Source organism: Glycine soja, chromosome 10, assembly GCF_004193775.1.
Source record: "Glycine soja cultivar W05 chromosome 10, ASM419377v2, whole genome shotgun sequence".
Taxonomy (NCBI): domain Eukaryota; kingdom Viridiplantae; phylum Streptophyta; class Magnoliopsida; order Fabales; family Fabaceae; genus Glycine; species Glycine soja.
Window position 1 is genome coordinate 5968381 of NC_041011.1, and position 27992 is coordinate 5996372.

General features: G+C 30.0%; 3 protein-coding genes across 3 annotated transcripts; all 3 read left to right on the top strand.

Annotated features, from left to right (window-relative positions):
• Window positions 1-1410: 1410 nt before the first annotated feature.
• LOC114369460 (thaumatin-like protein 1) lies at window positions 1411-3872 on the top strand. The gene is made up of 2 exons (XM_028326691.1): window positions 1411-1550; window positions 3056-3872. The coding sequence occupies exons 1-2, from the start codon at window positions 1496-1498 to the stop codon at window positions 3721-3723; spliced, it is 723 nt and encodes a 240-aa protein (XP_028182492.1). The 5' UTR covers window positions 1411-1495; the 3' UTR covers window positions 3724-3872.
• A 9984-nt stretch (window positions 3873-13856) lies between these two features.
• On the top strand, window positions 13857-15964 carry LOC114371945 (UDP-glycosyltransferase 73C3-like). Its single transcript, XM_028329281.1, has one exon. The coding sequence runs from the start codon at window positions 14080-14082 to the stop codon at window positions 15538-15540; it is 1461 nt and encodes a 486-aa protein (XP_028185082.1). The 5' UTR covers window positions 13857-14079; the 3' UTR covers window positions 15541-15964.
• A 3769-nt stretch (window positions 15965-19733) lies between these two features.
• LOC114370447 (UDP-glycosyltransferase 73C4-like) lies at window positions 19734-27991 on the top strand. The gene is made up of 5 exons (XM_028327801.1): window positions 19734-19764; window positions 19972-20126; window positions 20392-20472; window positions 20630-20698; window positions 26212-27991. Exons 1-5 carry the CDS (start codon window positions 19734-19736, stop codon window positions 27790-27792), a joined length of 1917 nt encoding a protein of 638 aa, XP_028183602.1. The 3' UTR covers window positions 27793-27991.
• The last annotated feature ends 1 nt before the right edge of the window (window position 27992 follows it).

Sequence of the window (27992 nt, forward strand, 5' to 3'; positions counted from 1 at the left end):
CTTGAACAACCATTAAATTTTGAACCAATATTTTGACCGATTCAATGACTAATGCAATTTTAAAAATATTACTTGTGACTCAGGTTCTCGACACTTTTTCTCTTTTCTAATATAGGCTCGACACTAAATGCAGATAAAATATTCTTTTACAATAATATCATAGATAAAATTGATGATTTTATTGAACATTTATCATCAAATTAAATATGCATTTATTAAAAGAAGAATAAATCAAATATGATAATGAATATATTTATTTCTCATTAATTGAAAACTATTAAATGGTGATGACACGATAATTCATTATATTGTGTGTTGTTCATAAAATTTTGTATAGTTTATTATAAATTTTACAATAAATATTTTATCCTTTTAATTTCCTCCTCAAGAAGATCCTATGTACAATTATGTAAATAAAAGTTGTTTTGTTTTTTATTCATTCTTATTCATAAGATTTAAATTTAAAATAATATTAGTTTCTTTTTATAAAACCTAATTTATAATATTTCATGAATTAATTATTTTTAAAGTAGATATACCCCTAATTAAAAGAAAATAGAAAATGTATTAAAATATAATTAGAAGAAATATGGTATTAATGTGAAGGGTAGTTTTTAAAAAAAAGTTATAAATTTAAGATAATTTTTTTGTTATCAATTAAATTAATTATTTTTCTTAATCTTAATAAGTTAAATAATTAAGTCTTATAAATAAGAATTGAGGGAGTAATGTATAATTGTCTTAATGTTTGAAGATCATGTTAATATGAGCATTTAGGGGTAATTTAAAGCTTCTAGAAATGATCAGTTTTTATTGATAAAAATATTCTTTTATAATTTTTTATTTTGAATGTAATATATGTTTTTCTTTTTTTAATGAAAATTACCATTTTCAAAATATTTAAATCTAATATTTAAGCGTTAAAATTAATGTTATTTTGTAATAACTAATATATGCTATTTGAATGGTGTCATAATTTTATTATACTCCCTTTGTCTCAAATTTAGTTAATTACATTGATTTTAATTAAAAAAACATGACACATTAATTAAGAAAATTAGAAATTACATTTAATTACGTCAATTTCAATTAAAAAAAATTTCAACTCATCCTTCATTGAAATTTGATATTAAGGATAAGAAATATTTATTGAGACCATCGCCTTTATTAAATGAAAGGATATCTTAGAAATAATAAAATTAGTTATAATTTTTTACATTTAAGGCAAGAAAAAACGTGTTTTTTTCTTATATTTGAAACCATAATTAAAAAATATACTCCAATTTTAGTAAATATTTATATACTTAAACATGCTGATATTTAAAAGTGTGATTTTTAACTTATTATAATTTAAAATAAAAAAATTGAGATTACTTAAGATTCACTTTCTCTTCTTTTTTTTTCGTTTCTCTTTCTATGTTTCAGTCTTCCTCTATAAATCTTTTCTCTTCCCAAATTTCTACCGTATCTAATTTGAAGTTGAAGGTAGTTTTCCATGGCAAAGAACGTCTCTCTGAATCTTTTTCTTCCCATGCTGCTGCTATGTGCAGGTAACGAATAATCCCCTCTTTTGAAAATGGATTTCATGGATTTACTGCATTCATGAATATGGATTTTTTTTGGATATAAAGATTAGAAGGTTTGTATAGTCGAATTTATGAGATGATATATTAGTCGTTCAATCTTTTCCAATGATTCTTATTGACCGAGCGGATGAATCAAGTGTATTTCCTGATTACAAGGAATTTGGGTTCTCTTATGATTTTTTTTGTAACCATGTTACTTATGTTGATAATTCAATAGTTATGAATAATTTTTATTAAATAAATATGATCGACTATTTTTAGTAGAATTATTCTTTTTATCCACTTTTTTTTTATTTCGTCTTATGTTTTTTTTATAAAAAAATTGCATTCCAGTTCAAGAAGAAAACATATTCCTTGCAGTTTAAAAGTAACCCTTTAGTGGGTGTTAGGATTTACATTCAACCCTTTAAAATGTGGATTCAGAATGTGAAAATCTAAAGCAATACAAAATAATTAGCTTTGGCTTTAACGTGGAAGTTGGATGTGATTTTCATTAACTTACGCTAAATCAAACACGTTATTAATTTTTTGTTATATTTCCTATTGTTATTTAATATATAATTAACAACTATTTTTGTGGTCACGATTTCATGTATTCACAAAAACAATTGTAGAGAATCGATCCACTTGTTTTTCATATGATGTAACATATCTTTCTCATTATCTTTGGGATATTCACATATGGGTTAACATAAAAGATTAGTTGGTCGTTAAAAATGAATTGAGATAATTAAGTTTTTTTAAAAAAATAGATTTAAAAATCAATTAAACTTTCTTAAGGTTGTGTTAAACCTAGGAGAGAGAAGAGAAGAAGAACTAACTTTTTTATAAAAACTCTTTCAATTTATTTTAAAAAAAATATTTTCCTGTTCTTTTATAAAAATTAAAGTACTAATTGTTTAATAAAAAACTTTTCAACAAATACATTTGAGCAAACTTCTCCCTTTTAAACAAAGAAGAAACAAAAAAAAATTGGTCAGTTAAACATTGTTCACAGGACCCTGCTCTAATTTTTCATCTAACATTTTCATCCATCTCACAAACATGAAGCATTGAGGTCAGTTCATAATTTAAATACACATGCTTAGAAAATGAATCAGCTGTAGAGATCCTCCAAGTCCATTGCATCCGACCAAATTGATGAATTTGATGCTATTTCTTCATTTTCTTATAAATAGCTACGCTGAGACGATTCACTGAACTAAGAATTGTGAAATGATTATGATTAAAAAATGTTTGCAGAACTAACATATATATATATATAGCTTCACATCACATACTATGTTTTTATTTAAGGGATTGAGAGACCTTTTTTGGATGAACTCGGGTATTGACTAATTCATCAATCTTAAAATTTATTTAAGGAATCAATTTTTCTAACATATTTAAGAATAAGATTATTTATCAGTTCCTACCTTAACTTTCAATATGATATAATGTCACTTTTACCTCTCTTTTTTTTTTTTCAGGAGTGCAATCTGACGTGACTTTCACTTTCGAGAACTTATGCTCGGACACCCTGTGGCGCGCCTCAAACCCTAGCATCGGAGACTTGGAGCCAGACCTTCCCCGCGACACCTACGAGATATTCAACATGGACGACCACTACAGCGGCTCCATCTGGGTTCGAACCGGTTGCTCCACCAACGCATCGAACTACTTCTCGTGCGAAACCGGCGACTGTGGCAACGGGATCATGGAGTGTGCAGGCCTCAACCCCTCATTCCCAATAACCCAATTAAACTTCGTTGTGAACAACCCTATTGTGTCCTACGAAGTGAGCTTGAAGCATGGCCAAAACATGTTGGTTCGAATCAAACCAAATGGTGGAACCCTCGTGGACGGTTCAGGGCCATGCCCTATGGTGGATTGCAACAAAGAGCTTTCTAGTGTGTGCCCTTTGGATTTGATTGCTGGGAACAAGAATGACCAATATGTGGGATGTAATAGTCCTTGTGATGGGTATAAGGACCCTAAATATTGTTGCAATGGCAATGGTTGCCAACCGGATGAGATTTCCGTGAAGTACAAAGGGCTTTGTCCGTTTGCTCATACTTACCCTGGGGACAATCAACCTCCGATTTATCAGTGTAAAGGGGCTGATAGTTATGATATAACCTTTTGTCCTGCCCTTTAGATTGTGGAAACGTTTGTTGCATTTTCATTGTCATAATGTTCGTGGCTGAGGATTCAAAGTGTATTTGTAATGCAGCCATTAGATACTTATCAGTGAGGAATCCATAATAAAGCAAAAATGGAAGAAAATTGTATTATCATTTCAACTTATTTACATCTCTTACAAAAAATATAATTACAGAAGATGAGAATAAACCTGAAGAATAAGATGAAACGAAAGAAGAGGCTCCGGCGAAAATAGCGCGGCCACCGCCAGAGAGCGGAGAATCCACCAATTGCACAGATGGAGAAGCCAAAGCCACCGAAGGAAAAGCATGACGAATTGCAAGACCGTGCGGATCTAAACGTGAGCGAAATTCACATAGTTTTGTGCATATGATTTTCCAATTAGGCTCTCAAAGCTTTCAGTTCATTCTTTCCCATTCATTTTTGTCTCTTCACTTCGCACTTTCTTCTCTCATCTTCCATTTTTTCATTCTAGAGTCTCAAAGATGTTGAAGGATCTTAAGGGCAAGCCACATTCTTTGATCTCATTTTGGTTAGTTATCTTTTCTTTTTCTTTGCCATTTTTGATGTTTTGGTTTTTGGATTGGGGATTGGGGATTTTGTTTTCGTTGTCGATCCCAATCATGTTGATAGTGTTTGAGGTTGCGTGTGGTTGGTGGAGACATGCAACACAGGGTTACATTATTTTCGCTCTAATTGCATGTTTCTTGTTAATATTATATACTCTTTGATGATAATGATAATATTACTGTATTTTGACTGCAGACAGGGTTGCCTCTGTATTATAAACTAAAGCAAATTTATGCTCTCTGTTTGTGGTTTTTATTGTTTATCAGATTAAACTACCTTTTGAAAAACTCATACATGCTTTGAAAAACTTCCCCGAGGATGCAATAAATCTAGATACATTGTTACCACTCGCTTATTCTATCTAGGTCCTCTTCCTTTCTCTAACTCCTTGTTATGGACTATGAATGATATGAATTGGAGCAGGATGCACATTCTCCTTCACTTCATAACTTCCACATACATTTTATTTGTCAAACTCAAAGTTACTTTCAAAATTGAATGTTACATAATCTGTTACTTTTAAATCTCGTATTTATTTATGTGATTAATCAAGTGATAACTATATTACTGATACATTCTCTAAGAGTTGGTCTTATTCCAAGATATCTAACTGCATTAAATCTGTGAGTAGAAAATGTGTCTCCATATAGTTTTTTGCACAGTCTGAGCAAAAATGGTTTTACTGGGCAACGGGCCAAACATTTTTTTACATTGATCATTGTAGCTGCTCTCTTACCTTTGTCAAATAGTTGGACTAGGGATTAAACATTTATTATCTTGAACATGCAGCTCAAATATAGAGCATGGCCTATATACCCTTTTAATCTGGCAGTTTCCATGCCAAGATAGTTGGACTTGGTTTTTTAATTTGGCAGTGTCCCTACTCTTTTTACCTTCTTGGCTGACACCATGATGCATATTTTTTCAGCTTTCTGCAGGGAGATCCGACGTTAAGCCTTTGATTCATATATTAATTGAATATTTATAAGTTGTTTCAGGTTTGTTTCCATGTCCCTTTATAATTTTGTTTATTCTATACTAATAAAAAAAACTAATTGGTTACACACTACATGATGGCCACTACAATAATGCATGGCTATGATGTTACTAGACTATATAATATTTATTCAAGTCAGATATAATTTACATCTGCATTATGGTTAGCATCAGATATCCTATCGTTTAGAAGAATTGAAACAAGAATATGAGAAGAAGAATGGAAAGATAAGATGATCTTGAGAACTTTCTGAAAAACCAATGATTCATTCCTAGTGACTAGGCAACTGAAGCAAGAGCATATGCAGACATTTGTTAGACATAGAACTACTGTTAAATCTTAGAGAAGGACCTGAAGGTCTATCTTTCCTGCTGAGAATTAATCCAGTGTGAAAATCATACCCTCAAATTCCATGTTGTGACCGTTGTACTAGTTGCTCACTCCTTAAAATTCAATGTTTGTAAAGAGGCTTCACCGAAGATGGGAAATCAATTGAATATGTAGAGACTGACATGGATTTACTTTCTTTTTCTTTTAACTCAATAAAGATGAAGTTGTTTTACATATTGTGGTTATTGTTATTATAAAAGGAAAAAATCTTTGTTTTAAGAGATTGTATCTTTTTTAATGAAACTGTGAAATGAATTAGTTTTCAGCTGGTAGGGTAATATGTGCACACCAAAACAAAATGTGGCAAATAGAGGAAAAAATTAAAGATAATAAATAAATATTAGAGATTCAAAAATTTGATGATTGAATTTTTTTTAAAAAATGCAAAAATGTACACAGTTTAAAACTATTACAAAATTTCTAACAAATTTACCTGTGTTCTACAAGAAATTGCCAGAAATTATTACTAGCTCCCATAGTTGTGACGGTCATTGCTAACTGTCGAAAATACAATTTGTGGTAAATGCATATCTTTTGTAGTGTTTTTTTATATCTCTATCCATTTAATTGTATTTTTATTAATATTTGAAGAAAGAATAATTAAATTAGAGTATGTAGGGAAAAAAAATAATTAATGAATCTATAAATTAGAAAATGTTCTTATAAAAAGACAAATAAATTTCTAAAAATAATCTTATAATTGGAGGTGAAGAGAATATTATTATTTTTATTATTCTATTAAGTATGTTTGTTATGTGGAGAGACTACCCTTGTTTGAATCACTCTGTTATTAGTGAAAACTAGGAAGTATCTATTAATTTTATTACTTTCTTTTTCTCAAAATAATAGTTTTAGGTTGTTTTACACAAATTAAAAAAATACAATAAATAGATGAAAAAGAGTGATAATTTTACAAATTTAATCTTATATCATTATTAATTTATTTATAAATTTTATTGTTTGTCATTATTATTATAAATGATAAAAGTGAAAAAAATAATTAATATTATATTAAAGAACTAAAATGATAATTATTTTGGGATAATTTTTTTTCTCTTTCACACTAATTATAAGTAATCTCTTTGTTCTCTTTTATAAGAAAAAAAAAAACTTATTTCATACCTATTAAGGGTGCCTTTGGCCCAGCTTCTTTTGAACTTTTAAGTTACTTTTAAGCTAAAGTTTTATTTTTTTTTTTAAAAAAAAAGAGCTTTAAAAATAAGTTAAAGTTGTTTGGATACCTTACATTTATTTTACTTTAAAAAGTCATTATTACAAAAAACAGTTTTAACATCGGCTTATTAACATCGATTTTGAACAAAACCGATGTTAAGTTAAAAGCGATGACATATTTGTAAATAAAGTATTATTCTTAACATCGATTTTATAAAAAAAAAACCGATGTTAACTAATGATGTTAACATCGATTTTTGAAAAACCGATGTTAACTAATGATGTTAACATCAGTTTTCCAAAAAACCGATGTTAATGCATACACGTTAACATCGGTTTTTCAAAAACTGATGTTAACTAATGTTGTTAACATCGGTTTTTGAAAAACCAATGTTAACATATGATATGTTAAAATCGGTTTTTTGGAAAAATCGATGTTAATATAAACTTTTTTTTAATTATTTATATATTTTAAAAAAACCATAAATTGCGTTATTAATTATATTTTAATTAAAAAAATATAATAATTAATAAACAATTATAAATTCAAAAGGTAAGCATTTAAAAATTAAACTAAATTTTTAAAATGAATTTCATAATTTTAATTTTATTATTTCATGATTATCATTTAAATATAACACACATTTATATAAATTATTTGATGTTAGTTAATTTGAAAAAAAACTGTTTTTAATAATAAAGTTTAACTTTTATAGAATTTTTATAGAAAATGTTGGTAAAATTAATTATATCGTAAAAAAATTAAAATTTATTATTAATATATTTTTATTTAATTATTATAAAAATAAAAAATTATAATAATTAAATAAGCAACATCTCTCACTCCCAAATTAAAAAATTGCCGATTACCAAACATGCCATCTCTAAAAAAGTACAAAGTGTTACTATTATTTCTATTTAATTAGTATAGTAGTAAAGTACTCTTTCTAATAAATTTAATATTAAAATCATAGAATTGTTCGTACTATGTAGTAGTTGAGATTCTTCAAATAAAGAGAGTAACTCTCATGTAATTTAGTGAATTGTGAAAGACAATAAATTGTGTTTTTGACAAGTGTTTATACAACAATTGTATACAGTAGTAATATTTTTTATATCAACAAAAAATAAATATTCATCTGAATAATCTATTTTATTTTTTAATGTAAATATTTATCACTTAGATTATCAAGATTACGATTTTTAAAGAAAAGATTAACAAGATTACGAATTGGGTTAAGCCAATTTGTATAAGAAAATTGGATATCATAAGTATAATTGAATATGAGTGGTATTTATTTTTGAATCTTTGACAGCATACGAGAATAGTTCCCGAATTATAGTCTTATTTTTCTCGGAATTTGCACACTCTGTGCCATTTGATCAGTTCGTTGCAATGCCTTGATGCTGCTAGATATTAGTATTGCATACTACGTTTGAAGTTAAAGGTATATATAGATATAGACAGAGTGATGAATAACTCTACTATTTGGAGGGGATAGAATTGTGTTACAGTAAATTCAACTTTACGTTTTGGAGAGGTTAGAAAATTCAACTCTAGCTTTTGGAGGGGTTTGAATTTGGTTCGGTTTTAGTTTATTCGACGTCAATCAATAATTAAGTTTTCTAGTGCTATTGTTTTTGTCACTGTCATGAACAATTCAACTGCTCTAAATTTAAAAATATTTCAAAAAATTATTAATGAAAAAATAGCTATAAATATTATATAATTTGCCCCTTTTCAGTTTAGAGGAATCTGGTGCCTCGAAAAAAATCATAATTAAAGTGAAAGTCGTGTTTAATAAAATCTTAAAATCAATAATAAAAAATTTCAAATTTTATTTTATTCTTTGAAATCTCATAAATGAATCAAAAGTGTAAGTTTAAATTGAGAGTTGTGGAAAGAAAAGAAAAGAAAAACATTCATTCCTTCTATCAATCGCTTCTTACAGTACAAAACCCCAAGTTTTTAGCTACCCAAATTTATAGTAGTATTTGTGAACTGTGACGCCGAGTTAGTTAGTTAAGATCACTTTATTTTTATATATAAGAACAGATCTGCACTCATTAGAGCATTTTTAATCAATAAATTAAGCTACCAAAGTTTCTCGTGTAATTTTTTCATAATATTTCACACTTATTTTTCTTTGATTTGTGGCTTCTTATAATTGAGAAAGTGGGAAAAGGTTCCGAGAAAGAAAAAGGGGTTTCGTACGTCTTCAAAAGATCCGAGAAAAAGGGATACTCTCTCTTTGACTTGTGTGAGAAAAAAGGGTACTCTCTTTGAAAAAATCGATGTTAACGGTCAATAGTAACACATTCGTTAACATCGGTTTTTTTGAAAAAAACCGATGTTAACTGTCAACATTAACACATTTGTTAATATCGGTTTTTTGTAAAAACCAATGTTAACTTTCAACATTAATATACATTTTTTGGGTGTAATTCATATTAGCAACATCGGTTATTTATATAACCGATGTTGATAATTTTACCTTAACATCGATTTTTCAAAAATTGATGTTAACGTTAATACTATCAACGTCGATACTTTCAACATTGGTTTTTTCAAAAACCGATGTTGAAAGTCATAAATAACCGATGTAGAAAACATATTTTCTAATAGTGAGTGTTTGGTTTAGCTTTTACTTATAAGGAGAAATTATGCTAAAAAAAAGTTGGACTAGAGACATCCTACCAAAATTAGTTTACTTTATTAAATTGTGTTATTTTTAATTAAAAATAATTATTTTTTAAAATTATTTCTCACTGAAACTTGATATTAAGCACAACTCCCTATTAAATGAAGGGCATTTTAAACATATTTTTATTAAATAAGAAAAAAGTAATTAAGCTTTGCTTACATTTCAGAACAAAAAAAAATTGTTTTTTCTCTTATAAAAGTTATGAAGGGAGTAATCTTTTCTTGAGAAATTAATAATCTCTCACGGGGTTTCTCCTCTCAACTTTTTTTAATCATAGAACTCGAATATGAGACTTTAATTACTAGTAGGGACGGATCCAAAACTCTTTTAAAGGGGTTGGATTTTTTTCTTTTTTTAATCATTTAAATATATAATTTTAATAATAAATTAGTAAATAAATAAATAATAAAATCCACAAAAAATTTACCAGTTTTACACATTTTAATTTTAATTTCATAGAAAAAAATGTAAAAAAACATCAACTGATCAAAATCCAAATTATAATGTATTAGTCATTGTAAACAAGTGTGATTAGGCACTCCACTTATTGGGCTCAACTTTTTCTCTATTCCTATTCATAAAAACACTTTCTATGTGATACAAGCAATGTTGTGAAAATCGGCTGGATCAGTTATTGGACCAAAGTGCAACCGGCCGGTTTTATTGAAAACCTGCGACCCGAACGGATTTGAAAGACCGAGTAGAACATTATTTTCTCTTTCTAAAATTGTCAGACCATGCATTATTAGTTATTGGATGACAAAAATAATGTTTATGTACTATTTAAGAAATTATATATTTTATTTAAAGTATAAAATATGAATTAATTATATTTTGTTAGTTATATTATTCTCTAAATCAATTAATAATTTATTGGTTTAACCTCTGACTTACTTATCCAGTACTTCGATTAGATTGATGATCAGACCAATTTGGATAACACACTGAATACAAGACATATAATAATTACTCCCTTTGATCTAAAAAAAATTGATTTATGATATCTAAAAAAGTTAAGTTAATAATATTTAATTACACCAATTTAATTTAAAACTATTTTTTCTCAACTTATCATTCATTGTAACTTAATATTAAAAATAAAAAAGAGTTATTAGAACTAAGTAAATTAAAAGGTTGGGGTAAAATGCATTAAATTAAAAAAAAATGGAGTAAAATTCACCAAAAAATTAAAAAGTTTGGTGTAAAAAATTCAATTAATCGTAATACTAACATATAATCATTAATTAGGTAAAGAAAAATTAAATAAAAGAAGAAAAATCATAAATCCTAATAATTTTAAGAATAATTTTTAAAAATTATCAATAAATTTAATATTATTAGCTAAATTAATTAACTTTCTTATATAAAATAATTAAAAAAGTGTTATATTATGAGTGTATAAGACGGGAGGTAGACTGCCTCATGTAATATATATATATATATATATATATATATATTGCATTTGGTAGCAAAAGGGGCAGAGCATCATATCTTCAACCGCAAATTACTAAATTCTCGCTATCCCCATCTTCATAAAGTTTACCAAGGGAAAATGATGTTGACAACGGAAAGTTCGTGACGCAAATAAAATATGTATATTGTCCACAGCTACAGAGGTTAGGTGACCTTGGTGAACTGGTCCTTCAGTCTTCAAGGAATCTTTCATTTCTTTACCTTTCAGTATGATCCAGAAGGATTATAAAATTGTAACATGCATTTGATTAATCCTAACAACCAAGGATAATTTTCATACAAGAAGGGAAAAAAAAAACATAAATGTCAGAGACAATTTGATATATACAAATGCCGGTTTGGTTTATGTCCCTGTGTGCGTTTCCTTGTATTTGTTTTTCCTCTTTTCAAATATATTATTGGCATGCTGTATATTAGTGTCAATTTGTTTGAGATTATCTTTGGTACAGTGATGCCTTTACATGTTTTTCTTTTGCTAAAAAAAATTATATATAAAAAGTCTCAGAAGATGGAGTTTTTTGTGCATGGGTAGTTTTGTCATTTTATTCCAATTGTTTTAAGATCTTCTTTTTTATTGACAAAAGTGAAGGAGCGTGCATACTTTGTCCAAACCCTGGAATGATGTGTTTGCAAAAAGCAGTCACACTCACAGACAAGTTACGCGGAATACTTTTTTTTTTCTATAAAGTTTACATAATATTTAATTTAATTACTATAGGCAATAATTTTATTCGTTATCTATTCCAATGGTATTTCCTTAATACTTTATTAATAAATTTTAAGTGTTTCTTATTCTTAACATACACACTTGGTATCAATCCTTTATTCTTTGCTTCCCTTCTACGTTCCTACATAAGTTTGCTTCGACATTTGTCTTCTTTTTAATGTGTTCAAGAAAGTCTTTCAATCATATAAATTTTTCATTAATGAATTTTTTTTTCCACTGTAAGTTTTTAGTATGTAAATTTCTTTAAAATGACTTTGAAATTTTTTATACAGATTTATATATACTTTATGAGGTTATCATAAAAAGATATTTCATAACCGGTAAATACTGATTAAAGAATTAAAAAATAAATAGACTAAATTGTAAATTTTAGTTTTTTAATTTCTAAATCAAGACATTAGTTATTCTATCTTCTAAAATAAATAATTTTAGTTATTTCATAAGTAAATTGTTCAAAATTGATGTTGATGTAGAGTTTATGTAGTTGATAGAACGATTATGTAAAAAAAATAGAATAAAAAATATCTTGATAAAAATTAAATTTATGATTCTTTATTTATAAACAAAATAATAAACTAAAACAAGACATGCTTAATTTAGTTAATTATGTTAATATTATCTTCTACATATCATTAGTCAAGATTTATTAATTTATTTTTAAATTATAAAAAAATTATAAATTAAAAAATATTTAATATATAAATATTTTAAATTTTATTTTATATTATTTTATATATTTTTATTTTGAATATTTTACGTATTTTATTTTTATTCTATCAATTTATAATTAAATTTTATAAATTAATATGTAAATTATTTATATTTTTTGTAAATTGATTTTAATATAAATATTTTTTTACTTTAATTATTTATGTAAAATAAAAAAATATTTATATAAAATATTTTTTAATTTATAAATTTTGATAATTTTTTAAAAACATTAATAATTTTTTACTAGCTATACATAGAAAATGATGTTAATGTAGTTAATTAAATAAAATAAGTGTTTTATTATATTGTTTATGAATAATTTTACGTCAATTAGAGTAAAAATATTAAAATTAATTTATAAAAAAATATGTAAGTAATTTACATTTACGAAATTTAATTATAAAATAGTAAAATAGAAATAAAAATATGTAAACTATTAAAAATAAAAATATATAAAATGATATAAAATAAAATAAAAATATTTATATATTAATTATTTTAAATTTTAAAATTTAGATAATTTGAAGAAAAAAAATTAATAACTCTTGGTCAATAATACATAGAAGTTAATGTAATTAATTAAACAAAACAAGTTTCTTAAATGTATTTTTCTATGAATAAAAGATTATGAGTTCATTTTCTATTGAAATATTTTTTATTTTTCACTTCATTTTTTTTCCATGTAAGTTATATGTAGGTTCTATGCCAGCATCAATATATCGCTACCAAAATCAATCTTTGATTTTGAACGATCAACTGACAAAATTATTAAAATTATTCATTTTAAGAAATAAGAAGACTAAATGTCTTCATTGAAACTAAAAGTATGAATTTAAAATTATAGGGGTTTAAATTATAATTTAACATAAAAATAATATCAAAAATCAAGCATGAGGGTATTTTTGGCATTCTAATAAATACTTTTTCTGTTTTGCTTTTTCTTTTTACCGACCCTTTTACCAGTAATTTTAGAGTACTGAATTGATAGTATTTGTCATCATAAAAATACTCATATATTAAACACTTTAATAATATTTATCGATTCTTTTCTAATTACATCTTATTATCCATTAAATATATCTATCATGTTTTGCTTAATACTTTCTTAATATATATATTATACTTGACTTAATTATCAATTTCATCCTTGAAATTTTAAAATATTTAATATTTTTTAAAAAAATTTAAAGATTAAATTGAATCTTTTAAAAAATAAATTAATTTTTTTTAAATAATTTAAAAAATTAAATTAATAATTAAGTCAATATATTCTTAAGAAGTAGGTAAATTTGTAAGAGAATTAGTTAGAGAATACAATATTATTTCTGCACCGCCCAATCCATGAATATCAGCTCATCTAAAATGAGTAAATCATGTGTGACACTCTACCATTGTGAGGTTGCGACACATTGATAATACCCATCGTTTCTGTCTGTTCTGTCTCTTTCTCTCACTGTACATGTAACCCTAATTGATGGGTATAATCACCAACAATACTTTATATCGCTTGGTGCTTCTTATTTATTTAAGCTACAATTGCATCTTACCATTCACTCACTGATAAACGCTGAATTCATTCATAGCAGCAAACCCATCTCCAACAACATGAGTTCCCAAACACGCAACCTCAACTTTGTTCTGTTTCCTCTGATGTCCCAGGGCCACATGATCCCCATGATGGACATAGCAAAAATTCTGGCACAGAACGGTGTTACTGTCACAGTGGTCACAACCCACCAAAACGCATCACGCTTCACATCAACTTTTTCTAATTCCCAAATCCGATTACTCGAAGTTCAATTCCCATACCAAGAAGCAGGGTTGCCAGAAGGGTGTGAGAATCTCGACATGTTACCTTCACTTGGCACAGGCTTGGATTTCTTCAACGCTGCAAACAGCAACACCCTGAAGGAGCAAGTTGAAAAACTCTTTGAAGAGTTAAACCCTCCACCAAGCTGCATAATTTCCGACATGACTCTGCATTACACAGCAAACATTGCTAGAAAATTCAATATTCCTAGGTTTTCATTCCTGGGACAGAGTTGCTTCAGTCTCTTTTGTTTGTACAACATAGGAGTCCACAAAGTTCGGTCAACGATTACCTCGGAGACAGAGTACTTTGCTCTGCCCGGTCTGCCCGACAAGGTTGAGTTTACCATAGCACAGACTCCAGCACACAATTCTAGTGAAGAGTGGAAGGAGTTTTATGCCAAAACCGGTGCTGCTGAAGGGGTTTCATTTGGGGTGGTGATGAATTCATTTGAAGAGTTGGAGCCAGAATATGCCAAGGGTTACAAAAAAGCAAGAAATGGAAGAGTTTGGTGCATTGGTCCTGTTTCACTCAGCAACAAGGATGAACTAGACAAGGCTGAGAGAGGGAACAAGGCTTCAATTGATGAGCATTTTTGCTTGAAGTGGCTTGATTCGCAGAAACCAAAGGGTGTGATCTATGTGTGCCTTGGAAGCATGTGTAACATAACATCACTTCAGTTAATAGAGCTTGGTTTGGCCTTGGAAGCCTCAAAAAGACCCTTCATTTGGGTCATTAGGGAAGGGAATCAATTGGGGGAATTGGAGAAGTGGATTAAGGAAGAGGGGTTTGAGGAAAGGACCAAAGATCGAAGCCTTGTGATTCATGGTTGGGCTCCTCAGGTACTGATTCTTTCACACCCTTCGATTGGAGGGTTTTTGACACACTGTGGTTGGAACTCAACTTTGGAAGCTGTATGTGCTGGTGTGCCTTTGATTACATGGCCTCTATTTGGAGACCAGTTTTTCAATGAGAAACTTGTTGTGCAAATACTAAGAGTTGGAGTGAAGGTTGGGGTGGAGGTTCCTGTGGAGTGGGGTGAGGAAGATGAGAATGGTCTTTTGGTGAAGAAAGAAGATGTTGGGAGAGCTATTAATGAGTTGATGGATGAGAGTAGGGATAGTGAAGAAATGAGGGAAAGGGTTAATGGACTTGCAGAGATGGCTAAGAGAGCTGTTGAAAAAGGTGGATCTTCTCACTCCAATGTCACACTCCTTATCCAAGATGTCATGCAACAAAACAAGAGAGATACTTAAAATGTTCTTTCTTTCTCACTTGGTGGAATCAGATTGGTACTCATTGTATGTTCCATTACTTGCCTAGATTTTTTTCAACACCATTGAATCAAGTAGTATATTCCATTCCACTAGATCATGGTGCTGCAGAGAATTTATTTAGCATATACAGAGTGCCCCTGGCCAACAAAAACTATAGTTTTTAGCGTGTAGTTTCCTCAAATCATCTACATACCAATGAAGTTGTTTGCATCAGTAACTATTTATTTATTTTAACACCCCCAAGAAAAAAAAAACAGATCAGTGATTATTCGTAGCATAGTAGTATGTGATTATTTGTAGTATTGTTATGTAACATTTCTGTCTAAGACGTGATTCCATTATTTATGTATATTTATTGGATATTTAATACAGTATAACCCAGTGGTGGGACCCATTAAAATCATTGTACCATTCTTCGAATTCTAAAGGCGCAGTATGATGGATTTCAAAACATTGGGTAGGATTTTGGTTTGACGTTGCCGCGAAATTTAAAGGAAATTTCCATAGCAACACTATTCTTGAAAGCAACTACTCTATACTTAAGCTTTAAGCCTCAAACACAAGGAGTACACATTTATTACAAATAAAACAAAAATCAAGGACCTATACTAAACTAACAATTTCCAGAAAAAAATAAAGAAGCAATACTTCCAAGAACAAATGTCTTAAAGCAAAAGCTTATTACATCTTATGCATTTGGTGTCCATTGTGGCTTAGCTTTTGTTTAACAATTGAATTGGATATGTATTATGTCATCGATAGGCATGGAGATGTTGGGGTAAAAGAACCACCTTCTTCCATTGCTTTCTTTATACTTTCTAGCTCTTTCTCTTCTCTTTTTTCTTTCTCTTCACCATCACCCATCACCTTCTCTATAGCCTCCTTAACATTTTCCCTATTCACTTGAACACATTCACCCATCTCAGCTACTTGCACAGTAAACTTCTCATTGTAAAACGGATCAGCAAACATAGGAAATGTCACTAAAGGCACACCAGCACAAATGGCTTCCAGTGAAGAATTCCACCCACAATGTGTGAAGAACGCTCCCAATGTGACAATATCAACACTTGTGGTGCCCAACCCCGAACAAAAATCCCTCTCTCTTTGACCCTCTCTTCAAATCTTTTCTAACAACCACCTTTTAATTTCATCTCTTTTTATATGCTCCTCTTAGAACCCAAATAAAATTTTTAACACCTGAGCAATTGATAGAGATTGGTTTAGGATTGGATGCAGCAAAAAGATCATTCATTTGGGTGTTAAGAGGAACATATGGGAAAGATGAAATTGAAAAGTGCTTGCTAGATGAGAGATTTGAAGAAATAGTCAAAGAAAGAGGGATTTTGATTCGGGATTCAGATCCACAAGAATTGATTTTCTCACATTGAGCAATAGGAGCATTCTTCACACATTGTGGATGGGATTCCATAATGGAAGCCATCTGTGCTGGTGTGCCTTTAGTGACATTTCCTATGTTTTCTCATCAATTTTGCGATTAGAAGTTTGTTGTGCAAGTGGCTGAGATTGGTGTGAGCGTGGAAAATAACTATGGTGAATGTGTTCTAGTGAATAGGGACAATGTTAAAGAGGCTATAGAGAAGGTGATGGGTGGAAGTGAAGAAAGAGAAAAGAGAAAGAGTTAGGAAGTATGCGGGCATGGCAAAGAAAGCAATGGAAGAAGGTGGATCTTCCTATTGCAACATGTCCATGCTAATTGATGACATAATAATGTCCAACCAAATGCATATACGTGTTGTGATAAGCTTTTGCTTCAATGCATTTGGTATTAGAAGCATTTCTTAGTTTTTCTTGAAACTGTTATGACGGTTCCTTGGATTTTGGTTTTATTTTTAATAAATGTGGGATGATTTATTTTCAAGTAACTTTGATTTTTCTCACTTTAATTTTTATATAAGTATTAGGGGTGAGGGTGAGAATGGTTGGTAGGGTGGACATGGATTGTACTTTTAAAAATTCAATCCAAATCCATTTAAATGGATAGGATTTAAAATCTATATTAACTTAATTTGATGAAATAGTTTGGATTTTTTAGACCATATTATAGTTCAAAATTAATTTGGTTTTAAATTTAGTTTTAAATTTTAAATAATTTTTTTGTCACCCTTGATAAGGATTGTATTTGGCTTACTTTGATTGAAGTTATTTTTGGTCGATATTGGCTAAGATATTTTTGGTCGACCTTGATTGAGCATTTTGGCCAACCACAACTAGGACACCATTATTTTTTACGGATCTTAATTAGATATATTTTTTATCGACCTCAACAATCTCAATCAAGGATTTTTTTTTTCCAAAGGAATGCTATATCATTTGAAGAGTTATGGTGAGCATGGGTTTTGGATTTAAAAATCCAAACAAATATTGAATTCATATTCAATTAATTAGATTGGGTTTAAAATCCAAAAAACTAGATTGGAATATAAAACCAATCCATTAAGATGGATTTAAGGTAGTTTGAATTGAGTTAGTTATGAATTGGTTATATAATTTGATTTATAGAATAAGCCTGGTTGGAATGGGTTTATTTTACATCTGACAACGAGTTGGAAAATTTCTTTAAAAAAGAATAAGAGTCTTGTCCAATTGAAAAAAAAATTAAGAGTATTCTTTTTCAATTTTATAAGAATGTTCACCCATGTAACACTGTACTAGTTATGTTTCTATTTATAATATCCAAATTAAAAGTGATGTTTGTTCTTTTTTATAAGGACCAATTCATAATGTGTTTTCTATGTGCCAAATTAGGCTTGCTAATCCAGAAAAAAAAAAGTGCATGTATACTTAGAAAATGCTGATCTAGAGGGGTTTCCTGTTAGTGACATTGGGCCAGTGATTGAAGTATATGCAATGCCTATAAATTGCAGTGTAGAAAATATGGTTGAGGTGTACTCAGAATGGTATTGAAGATATGGATGTTGATGGTGTTAAAGGTGGTTCAGATGATGAAAATAAAGTACTTGGAACTAATGTACAAGAAGCAGAAACTGAAGTTGTTGAAATAGGAGTTAAAACAAAACCTAAAGTTGTTGGAATTGAAACTGAAGTGAACAATGATACAGATAATGATGAAGTTAAAGAACATGATGGGGATGTTGAGTTTTCTAATCATTCTGAAAATGACCCAAACTATGTATATGTGTCTCCAGAAGATGATGGATAATTAAGTGACACATTGGCAGATAGTTACCAGTCTGAAGAATTTCAATCCCTTTCCAATAGTGATGATGAAGGTGACTCCAATTCTAAAATCGTGTATCCTCAATACAATCCTACAAATAGTTTTGGACAAGTGCATTTGGAGGTTGGGATGGAGTTTGATACCATCTAAATGTTTATTGAAGTTGTCAAAGACTTTACTATTTTTCATGTCAGAGATCTGAAATGGGTAAAAGTTGACAACATTTGAGCTAGAGCATGCTGTAAACAAGTTGGATGTTCATAGGAAATTTATTGTTCATGGTTTGAAGTTACAAGAAGCTTTCAAATCAAGACTTTTTTTGGAGGAGCACATATGTGGAAGGGTCTTTAAAAATAAACAAGCTACAATGAAATTATAGGCAAATAGGATGGTTGATAAGCTTAGGTTTCATCCAAACCTAAATCATGTGGAAGCACATGAACATCACAGAGAACATTATGGTGTGCACAATGATGAAATAAAGATGTTTAGGGCTAGCAAAGAGGCTCGATCACTGGTAGAGGGAAACATCCAATTGCAATATGCTAAGCTTTTGGACTATTCACATGAGTTAACAAGAAGCAATGAAGGATCAACTGTGAAAATGAATTGCATTCCCATACCTAGATCTTATCCACAATTCCACCAAATTTATATATGTTTAGATGCATGCAAGAAAGGATTCAAGGCTGGCTGCAGACCTTTTATTGGTCTTGATGGTTGTTTCCTGAAAAGGTACTATGGCGATCATTTGCTTGCAGCAGTGGGACAAGATGCAAACAATGCTTTTTTTGTGATTGCATATGCAGTAATAAATGCTAAAGATAAAGATAATTGGAAGTGGTTCCTCACTTTGTTACATGAAGACATAGGAGACTACAAGCAATATGGATGAAATTTCATGTCAGACATCCAAAAGGTGCAATTCAATATACAAAGTTGATTTCATGTATGCATATGTGATAGCAATATGATATACTATATCGTGGAAATTTTTGTCAGTAAGTACAATAATTGAATGATATAAATGTCAATAAGTTATAAACATCACGGTTCTTTTTTACTATGTAGTAATTTAGTATGTGATTTCATTCAAATCATACTAGTGTGTCATGTTGGCAATATAATTTGTTCTGTGTGTTTAATTTTCCTGACACTTACCCGTTTTGATATTTAACATGTAATGTTTATTTATATGCTATGTGTAGGGGTTGCTTCCTACAATGCAGGAAGTTATGCCAGTGTGAAACACAAATATTGTGTTATGCACTTATGGAGGAATTTCTCAAAGCAGTGGAAAGATAAAGAGTTAAGAGGCCTAGTCTGGAAGTGTGCACAATCTACTACTGAAGCAGAATTTAAGGTTAGTATGGAAGTTGTAACAAGGAAGAACGAAAAAGCATGGGTATATTTAGACAAGTGGCTCTGTGAATCATGGACCAAAGCTTACTTTAGTGAAAATTGCAAAGTTGACAGCATAACCAACAACAATTGTGAGTCTTTTAATGTAAAGATTTTAAAGTTTAGAAATAAGCCAATTTTGAGTCTGTGTGAGGATATAAGGACGTATATAATGCACAAAACTGAAAATGGTTGTAAGATTAGGCCCATTGGTACCTATGCAATAGTTAAGTCTGGAAAAGGAGAAACTTGAATTCAACAAGTGGATTGCAAACTGGGTTGGTGATCCTGATGGAACTAGATTTGAGGTCTGCCATCATGAAACAAGAATTGATGTCAATCTACAAAACTAGTCATGCACATGTAGGATGTGACAACTTACAGGTATACTATTGGATGAATTAAATTTGTCAATTATAGATTTTATGTATTGCATCTCTATGAAAATTGTGTTTATGTACACAGGACTGCCTTGTAGGCATGCGATTGCTACCATTAGATACAATAACCACATACCAGAGAACTATAGTGATGGTATGTTGACCATTAGATCTTAGAATGAAACCTATGAAAATTACATACGCCCTATCAGGAGTCAACAATATTGGGAAACTACAACGTTTGATAGGCTGACACCACCCCATATTAAAAAGAGACCTGGTCGACCCAAAAAATGTAGAAAAAAAGATCAAAATGAGGACCAAGTCAATAACAATAGACTAAAAAGATCCTACAAAGAGGTTACATGTACTAGATGTGGTCTTAATGGTCATAACAACAGAGGATGCATTAATAGTGGTGTTCCACCAAGACCAAAAAAGTGGAAACCTACTGTTGATGAAGGCAATAACTCAAATGCAACCACAACAACACCAGTAAGATATTTCTAAACATCTGATTAAGTTTTTTATTGTTCATGAGGCATGGTTGTAACAGATTAAACATTGATTACTTGTTGTCAACTGATCTACTTGTTGTAAATCCACTTTTTTGTGTATGTTGTAAATTGATCTACTGTTGTTAATCCATTGAGTATGCAATTCTGATTATGCAGGTCTGCTATTGTTAAATGTTGTTTGTGTTGTATAAAAATGAACTAATCATATATATATATATATATATATATATATATATATATATATATATATTGTTAGCAACCATTTGACTATTCTGTTTTGTTGCAAAAGGTTACCTTTAAAGACTAAATTTTGATGATTACTCCTTTCGGAGGATGTCACTGCATACACCATTTGTCTATCATAGTTACATTAAATTTGTACTATCCACGTGGAATGTTAGTTGCTAATGATTACTTACTAATGTTAGTTCTCAATAATCTATTTATCTATAGTTATATTAAATTTGTGCAAGGCTAATGACTATCTTACATATATGTAGGATAAGATTAACTGCTCTTAATCTGCTTCACAAGTTGAACAACCTTAAACTAATTTGGAAATTACTCTAATTCCTAATGCTGAAAATGCTTCAACTCAAAATATTCCAACTCCAGTCATGTGAGTGATTTTTACATTTTATTGATTAGTTATTGTTAAATTATGTTATACACAACTAACTAGTATTTATTACTGTCGTAGGAAACAATCTTCATACCTCCACCGATGTCAACTGCATTTAGACCACCTCCACTTAGACCTCCAGTACCAATTCGAATTATAATGCCAGATGGAGTATCTCATAACAAGAACCAACCAAATTATGAGTTTCATACCTACACTAGGAATGCCCAACCGCCAAGATTCGAAGAACTAAAATATGGAATAGATTAATCTTTTATTTATAGTAGATAGTGATTAATTATTATAATTTAGATAAATTTGTAATGACTAATACTCTAATACAATGTTTATTTTGATATTTTGGTACAATATTTATTTTGAATAATTTATGTTGTGACAAAAAAATTATTATTCATAATAAATATTATTGATATTATGTTTGTTATAAATTATTTTTGCAAATTAATTTTTAAGTGATCATTGTGACGTTATGCTTGTAACGATAAAAAATGTCAAAAATCTATTATAAAATTATATTTTGCCCATAAAAAATTAAATTACTGACATTGTCGTCCAAAATTGGTGACTATTTTCATCCAAATAACCAAAATATATCACAAAATTGACATTTTGTTCCAAAAGAAGGTATTGACATTTAAGTCAAAATAAAGTTACTGACAAATTCCTCCAACAAAAAAATTATTGACAATTTAATCCATAAAAATTTTATTGACATTTACGTCCAAAAATGATTTCTTACTGACATTTTCGTCCAATCTAATTAGCATGATCACATTACTAATCAATTTTGTGACAAATTTATTTTTTTGTGCCACATAGACAACTTTTTTAACGGTAACGGAAGAAAGTTGACGACAAGATATTTTTGTCACACTTTTAACATTTGTGAGGACTAAATTTTGCATTTAGATCTTTTAGGGACACATTTGTCAGTGAACTACACTTTCAGAGATAAAAGTGATTATTTGCCCAACATTTAAAAGAGAAAAGATAATTAACGGTAATAATATTTTTAAAGAAATATATAAATTAGGATAAATTTATTGTTATAAATTAAATTAATCATTTTTTTATATTTCAAATAAATTGGATAATGAAGTCTTATAAATAGGTGCTCAAACAATAATACAACTTGCACCAAGAAAATTGCTTATGATTAGAATTGGCCACATAAATAAATTTGCAACGCTTCTGGTTATTTTCTCACTTTTACATTGTACTTCCACGCTGAGTTCACGAGATAATTTCAATTTCTGTAGAATTTTCAACTAAAACTCACAAAAAAATTATCAAACATTCATTTATTGTATTTTTTTTAAAACTAAAATTTCTATTAAAATTATTTTAAAACACATTAGAAAAATAACTGATGTTACATTTCTAATGACTACAAAACGGTGCATTTAATAATGCTTTTATTGGAATTGGAGGAAATAGTACACCTTTAATACCCTCATTTAATAATCTAATAATGAAATTCAAAGAATTATTTAAAGCACAATTTGAAAGTTACATTGTTTAGTATTATTTGAAAAATATAGTCTATTACTTTATTTATATATAATAAACTTAACTACTACAACATTTACTATTTTATCCCCTCAATACATGTGTAATTAAGCAACAATAGCATTTTTTTCTTGCTTAGTTTTTCTGTTCCCTTTTGACTTTTTATCCTTTTTCCTTTTTTTTCATATACTCTGGTATTTTTGGAGCGGATCTCCTTAATTTATAAAAAACAGTAAAGTTCTCAATTTAAATAAATAATATTAAATTAAAATTATTGGTTAGGATGAATTTTAACAAAACTTATCATTTCATTAAAGTTAGAAATAACTCTCTAGCCCTAATTTAATTTCCCTTTGTCAAATCAATTTGCCGTAATGAGATAACTTTAAAAAGGTTGGCAACGAACAGTTGAAAGAAGACACGATAACCTTGTGTCTTGGTGGCTTTGGTGACCAGAGAGCGTGACCAGCAATGGCAACTAGAGAGCGACCTGAGGGCATACCAAACCTAGCTAATTTTCGGTATGATTTTTTCTTTTTTCATATTCATTACTAATTCAATAAAATGATGATTTTTTCTATTTCTAAATAGGATCATTTTACCTCGACTTTCTTTTGATGTCGTAGTCATCATTCTACCACTTTTGTTTTAGATGATCACTAGTTTGACATGATATAAAGGTGAAAAAGAAGAAGCAAAGCATCCTTGAGGTGAGAGATAGGGAAGCAACTCAATAAACCATGGGTATCCTTCAATTTCTTAGGTTGGAAACCATAGTAAGATAGCCAGAAAGAAATTGCAAAAGAAAGTAGTTTTGGTTCCATAAGTGATGCCTTTAATGTGAGTTAAAAAATATATCAAGTAAAACGGTAAAAGTGAACGGTGAGTTTTGTTAAAATTTATCTTAACCATTAATTTTAATCCAATGGTTATTATTAAAATTAACATTAATTTTCTCTCTATTATATGTTTTCAGTGTCATTCCTCACATTACCCAAAGTATTTCCTCTCAAGAAATTTGAAGAAAAAACTCTCTTCATCAAACCCTAACTTTTCAGGTTCAATTGGCTAACGTTGAGTGGAAGCTGGGATTACGGCTTAGGGTACATTTACTAAAGGTTTGTTTCAGCTTTTATGCATTAAGTAGTCGATTCTTTTATTTCCCTTTCAAATGACTTTAGTTTTGAAATGTTAGGTTATTTGGTGAAACGATTAGCATTCCTTTCAAGATATATGTCTGATATGTTGCATTAGTTGGCTACCATGAATAGTGTGTTTGGTAATTCTTTAGATTTTGAATTTTGGATTCTATTTAATGAGTTTTGATGCATGTAAATTGCCATTCGATGTATGGATGTTGGATGTCTTTTCTTTTATCGGGTTGGGTTGGGTATGTAAAAAAATAACACAAACCAACCCAACCCAACCTGTTAAATTTTGATCGAATTGGACAGCAGGTTTAGCCAAACTTGACCCAACTAGGGATGGCAAACAACCCCGTACCCGTGGGTAACAGCTCGTCTTTGCCTCCAGTTTGACTAGGTATGGGGATGGGTACAGGTAATACCCGATTTTTATTTTCAGAGATGGGGACATGGATTGATAGCCATTTTTTCCATACCCGTACCCATTACCCACCCCCCTTATGTCACAAATATATAAAACTACTTATGTATCCTTATTTAGGGTTACACAAGTAAAGAGAATAAAGATTATCTAAATTGTTAAAGGTTATCATTTTGTTCAAGTGAACCTTTGTTACAAACTTGTAATTTGATTTCTTTATGAATCTTGTTATAAACTTGTAATGACATTCACTTGGCAAAGTATGTTATCTGCATTGGTATTTTGAATTAATCTTGTTTGTAATGTCAATAGTTGGCAAAGTGTGTTATTTGCACTAGTATTTACTTAGAACATTGACATCACTATGTAGCTTGTGTGTGTACAATTATGAACCACTTATTGTGTTTGTATTATGCACATTCAGGTATGATAATCCAATCAAATTTATTGTCTTTTAGAAAAAAATAAAATTTTGGATCGGGAACGGGGACAAGACAAGGATACCTAACTCCAAATGGAAACGAGGACAGATGTAAAAAATTAGCCTGGTTAGGGATTAGGGACAAGGACGAGGATGAAGAACATCAAACTCGTCTCTGCCCTGTCCCATTGTCATGCCTAGACCCAACCTAACCCGTGAACACCCCTAATCATAACTAACTTACTCATCTTTTCATTTTCTTTCTTTTGGTGTACTCTGTATTATTTATAATGACAAAGTTAGAATAATTGTTTTCCTTTCTATTTTAAATCTTGAGCTTTGTTGGGTTTGGCTATGTAAACTTGCTTTATAAAACCAAGTTATGTTGTCACCTCTTATCTAAAAATTATTCATAAAGAAATATGATTCCTATAAAATACCTGTGTTTTTATTTTGGTTCTTGTAAAAATTATCTTTGTTTTACATCTCTTTAAAATTTGAAATCACTATCTTTGGTCCTTGTGACTAATGTTGGGAATTAAAATAGTGATTTCAAATTTTAGGTTTGATCCTGTAAATTGTTTTATTTTATTTCTATCCTTCAAAAATATGATATCATTGTTTTTAGCCCCATAGTTAATTTTAAGATACAAAATAACATTTATGGATTTGAAATAAATTTAGAGGTATCAGTTTCTACTAAAAACATATAAAAGATGCACATCATTTGTGACTAGATCTGCAATTCACTATTTGGTATGAATTAGTGTTAAGACTTGCATAATCCTTCTACAAGGTGAAGAAAATATCAAATCATTTTATATTTCTAAGATATCAAGTATATTTATTTTTTCCTCAAAAAAGTTTTTTTTTTTTTTTTTTGCATTTAGTACTTTTTATAAAATATTAGGTAGATTGGGAGAGTATATCATTCTCCACCAACCATAACCTTTGACACATCATAGACGACAAGCTTCATATAAGATATATTTGATATTTTATCTGTCCAGTTCCATGAAAGTTGTAACTTATTTGCCTTCAAATTACAGTTTTCCCGTGACACAACACAAGCGCTTCCAATGGAGACAACACCAGAACGCAACCTTCACTTTGTGTTCATCCCCTTGATGTTGTCAGGTTGCATGCGTCCTTTGGTAGACATGGCCAAATTAATGGCACGACGCAAAGTAAAAGTTACCATAGTCACCACAGCCCGCTATGCAGTCCAATTCAAAGCCAGCATCGACAGAGAGATCCAATCTGGGTCATCAATCCAAATTCAACTAGTTACATTTCCCAATGCAGAGGTTGGAGTACCAGAGGGGTTTGAAAACATACAACTACCTTCTATAGATTTGAAGGAGAAACTTTTCACAGCTTTAAGCATGTTGCAGCCGCAACTAGAAGAGCTTCTTAAAAAGCTAAACCCCTTTCCATGTTGCATTATACATGACAAGCACATTTTTTGTGTTGCTGACATCGCAGTCAAGTTAAAAGTCCCAAGAATAACATATGATAGGACTAATTGTTTCAATCTCTTGTGCAATCACAACTTGCTAACTTATAAGGTCTATGAGACTGTCTCTTCAGATTCAGATGAAATTATTATCCCCGGATTACCCCATAGAATTGAAATGAGGAAATGTAGGTTGCCCACAGTATCCAAGCCTTACTCGCCTAACTCGAGCCAAAAGATGGATGTTGTACGTGAGAGAATAAGGGGATCTGAAGCAGAGGCATATGGGATAGTGGTGAATAGTTTTGAAGAGTTTGAAGCTGAATATGTTGAAGAGTATCAAAGGGTTACAGGGCATAAGGTATGGTGTGTTGGTCCTTTATCACTAACAAACAAGGATGATTGGGACAAAGTTGGGAGAGTTAGTAAAAGCCCAAATGCTAGTGAAATTGAAACCAACCAATATATGAAGTGGCTTAGTTCATGGCCACAAAGCTCAGTAATTTATGTTGGTAGCTTTTGTCCAGTAGAACCTAAGGTTTTGATAGAGATTGGTTTAGGATTGGAAGCAACAAAAAGACCATTCATTTGGGATCTCAAAGGAATATATAGGAGAGATGAAATGGAAAGGTGGTTGTCAGAAGAAAGATTTGAAGTGAGGGTCAAAGATAAAGGAATTTTGATTCGGGATAACTGGTTGCCACAAGTGTCGATATTGTCACATAGAGCAGTTGGAGCGTTCTTCACACACGCTGGATGGATATCCACATTGGATGCCATTTGTGCTGGTGTGCCTTTGGTGATATTACCTGTGTCTGCTGTTGAAATGTTTTACAATGAGAAGCTTCTTTCTCAAGTGGCTGAGATTGGTGTGACGATGAGAACTGAAATTGCTATTCACTGTGGAGGGAAAGATAAGTATGGAGAATGTGTTCGAGAGGTGAAAAAGGACAGTGTTAAAGAGGCCATAGAGAAAGTGATGCGTAAAGGTGGAGATCATGAAAAAAGAAGAGAAAAAGCTAAAAAGTACGCAGACATGGCAAAGAAAACCATAGAAGAAGGAGGTTCGTCTTACCATAATATGTCTATGTTGATTGATGACATAGTGCATGCCCAATCGCTGAATCAAAGTTAAGCCACAATGGAGACAGAATGCATTTGGTATTGGAAGCTTGTCTAGAAATCCATTCAATGATTCCTTGTTTTGTGGCATTGTTTGTAATAAATATGGAATCCTTATGTCTTTTAATGTTTGGAGCATAAACATGAGATAATATTTTTTAGCAACTTTGTTTTACCTTTCAAAAAAATGCAACTTTATTTGATACTCTTTAT

Excerpts from the sequence above, each read along its gene's own strand:
- LOC114369460 (XM_028326691.1), top strand. The coding sequence starts at position 1,496 with ATGGCAAAGAACGTCTCTCTGAATCTTTTTCTTCCCATGCTGCTGCTA. Across the intron at positions 1,551-3,055 it reads CATGCTGCTGCTATGTGCAG|GAGTGCAATCTGACGTGACT; the intron begins GTAACGAATAAT and ends TTTTTTTTTCAG.
- LOC114371945 (XM_028329281.1), top strand. The coding sequence starts at position 14,080 with ATGAGTTCCCAAACACGCAACCTCAACTTTGTTCTGTTTCCTCTGATG.
- LOC114370447 (XM_028327801.1), top strand. The coding sequence starts at position 19,734 with ATGATATACTATATCGTGGAAATTTTTGTCA. Across the intron at positions 20,127-20,391 it reads CTACTGAAGCAGAATTTAAG|TTAAGTCTGGAAAAGGAGAA; the intron begins GTTAGTATGGAA and ends CCTATGCAATAG. Across the intron at positions 20,473-20,629 it reads CTGATGGAACTAGATTTGAG|GACTGCCTTGTAGGCATGCG; the intron begins GTCTGCCATCAT and ends TTATGTACACAG.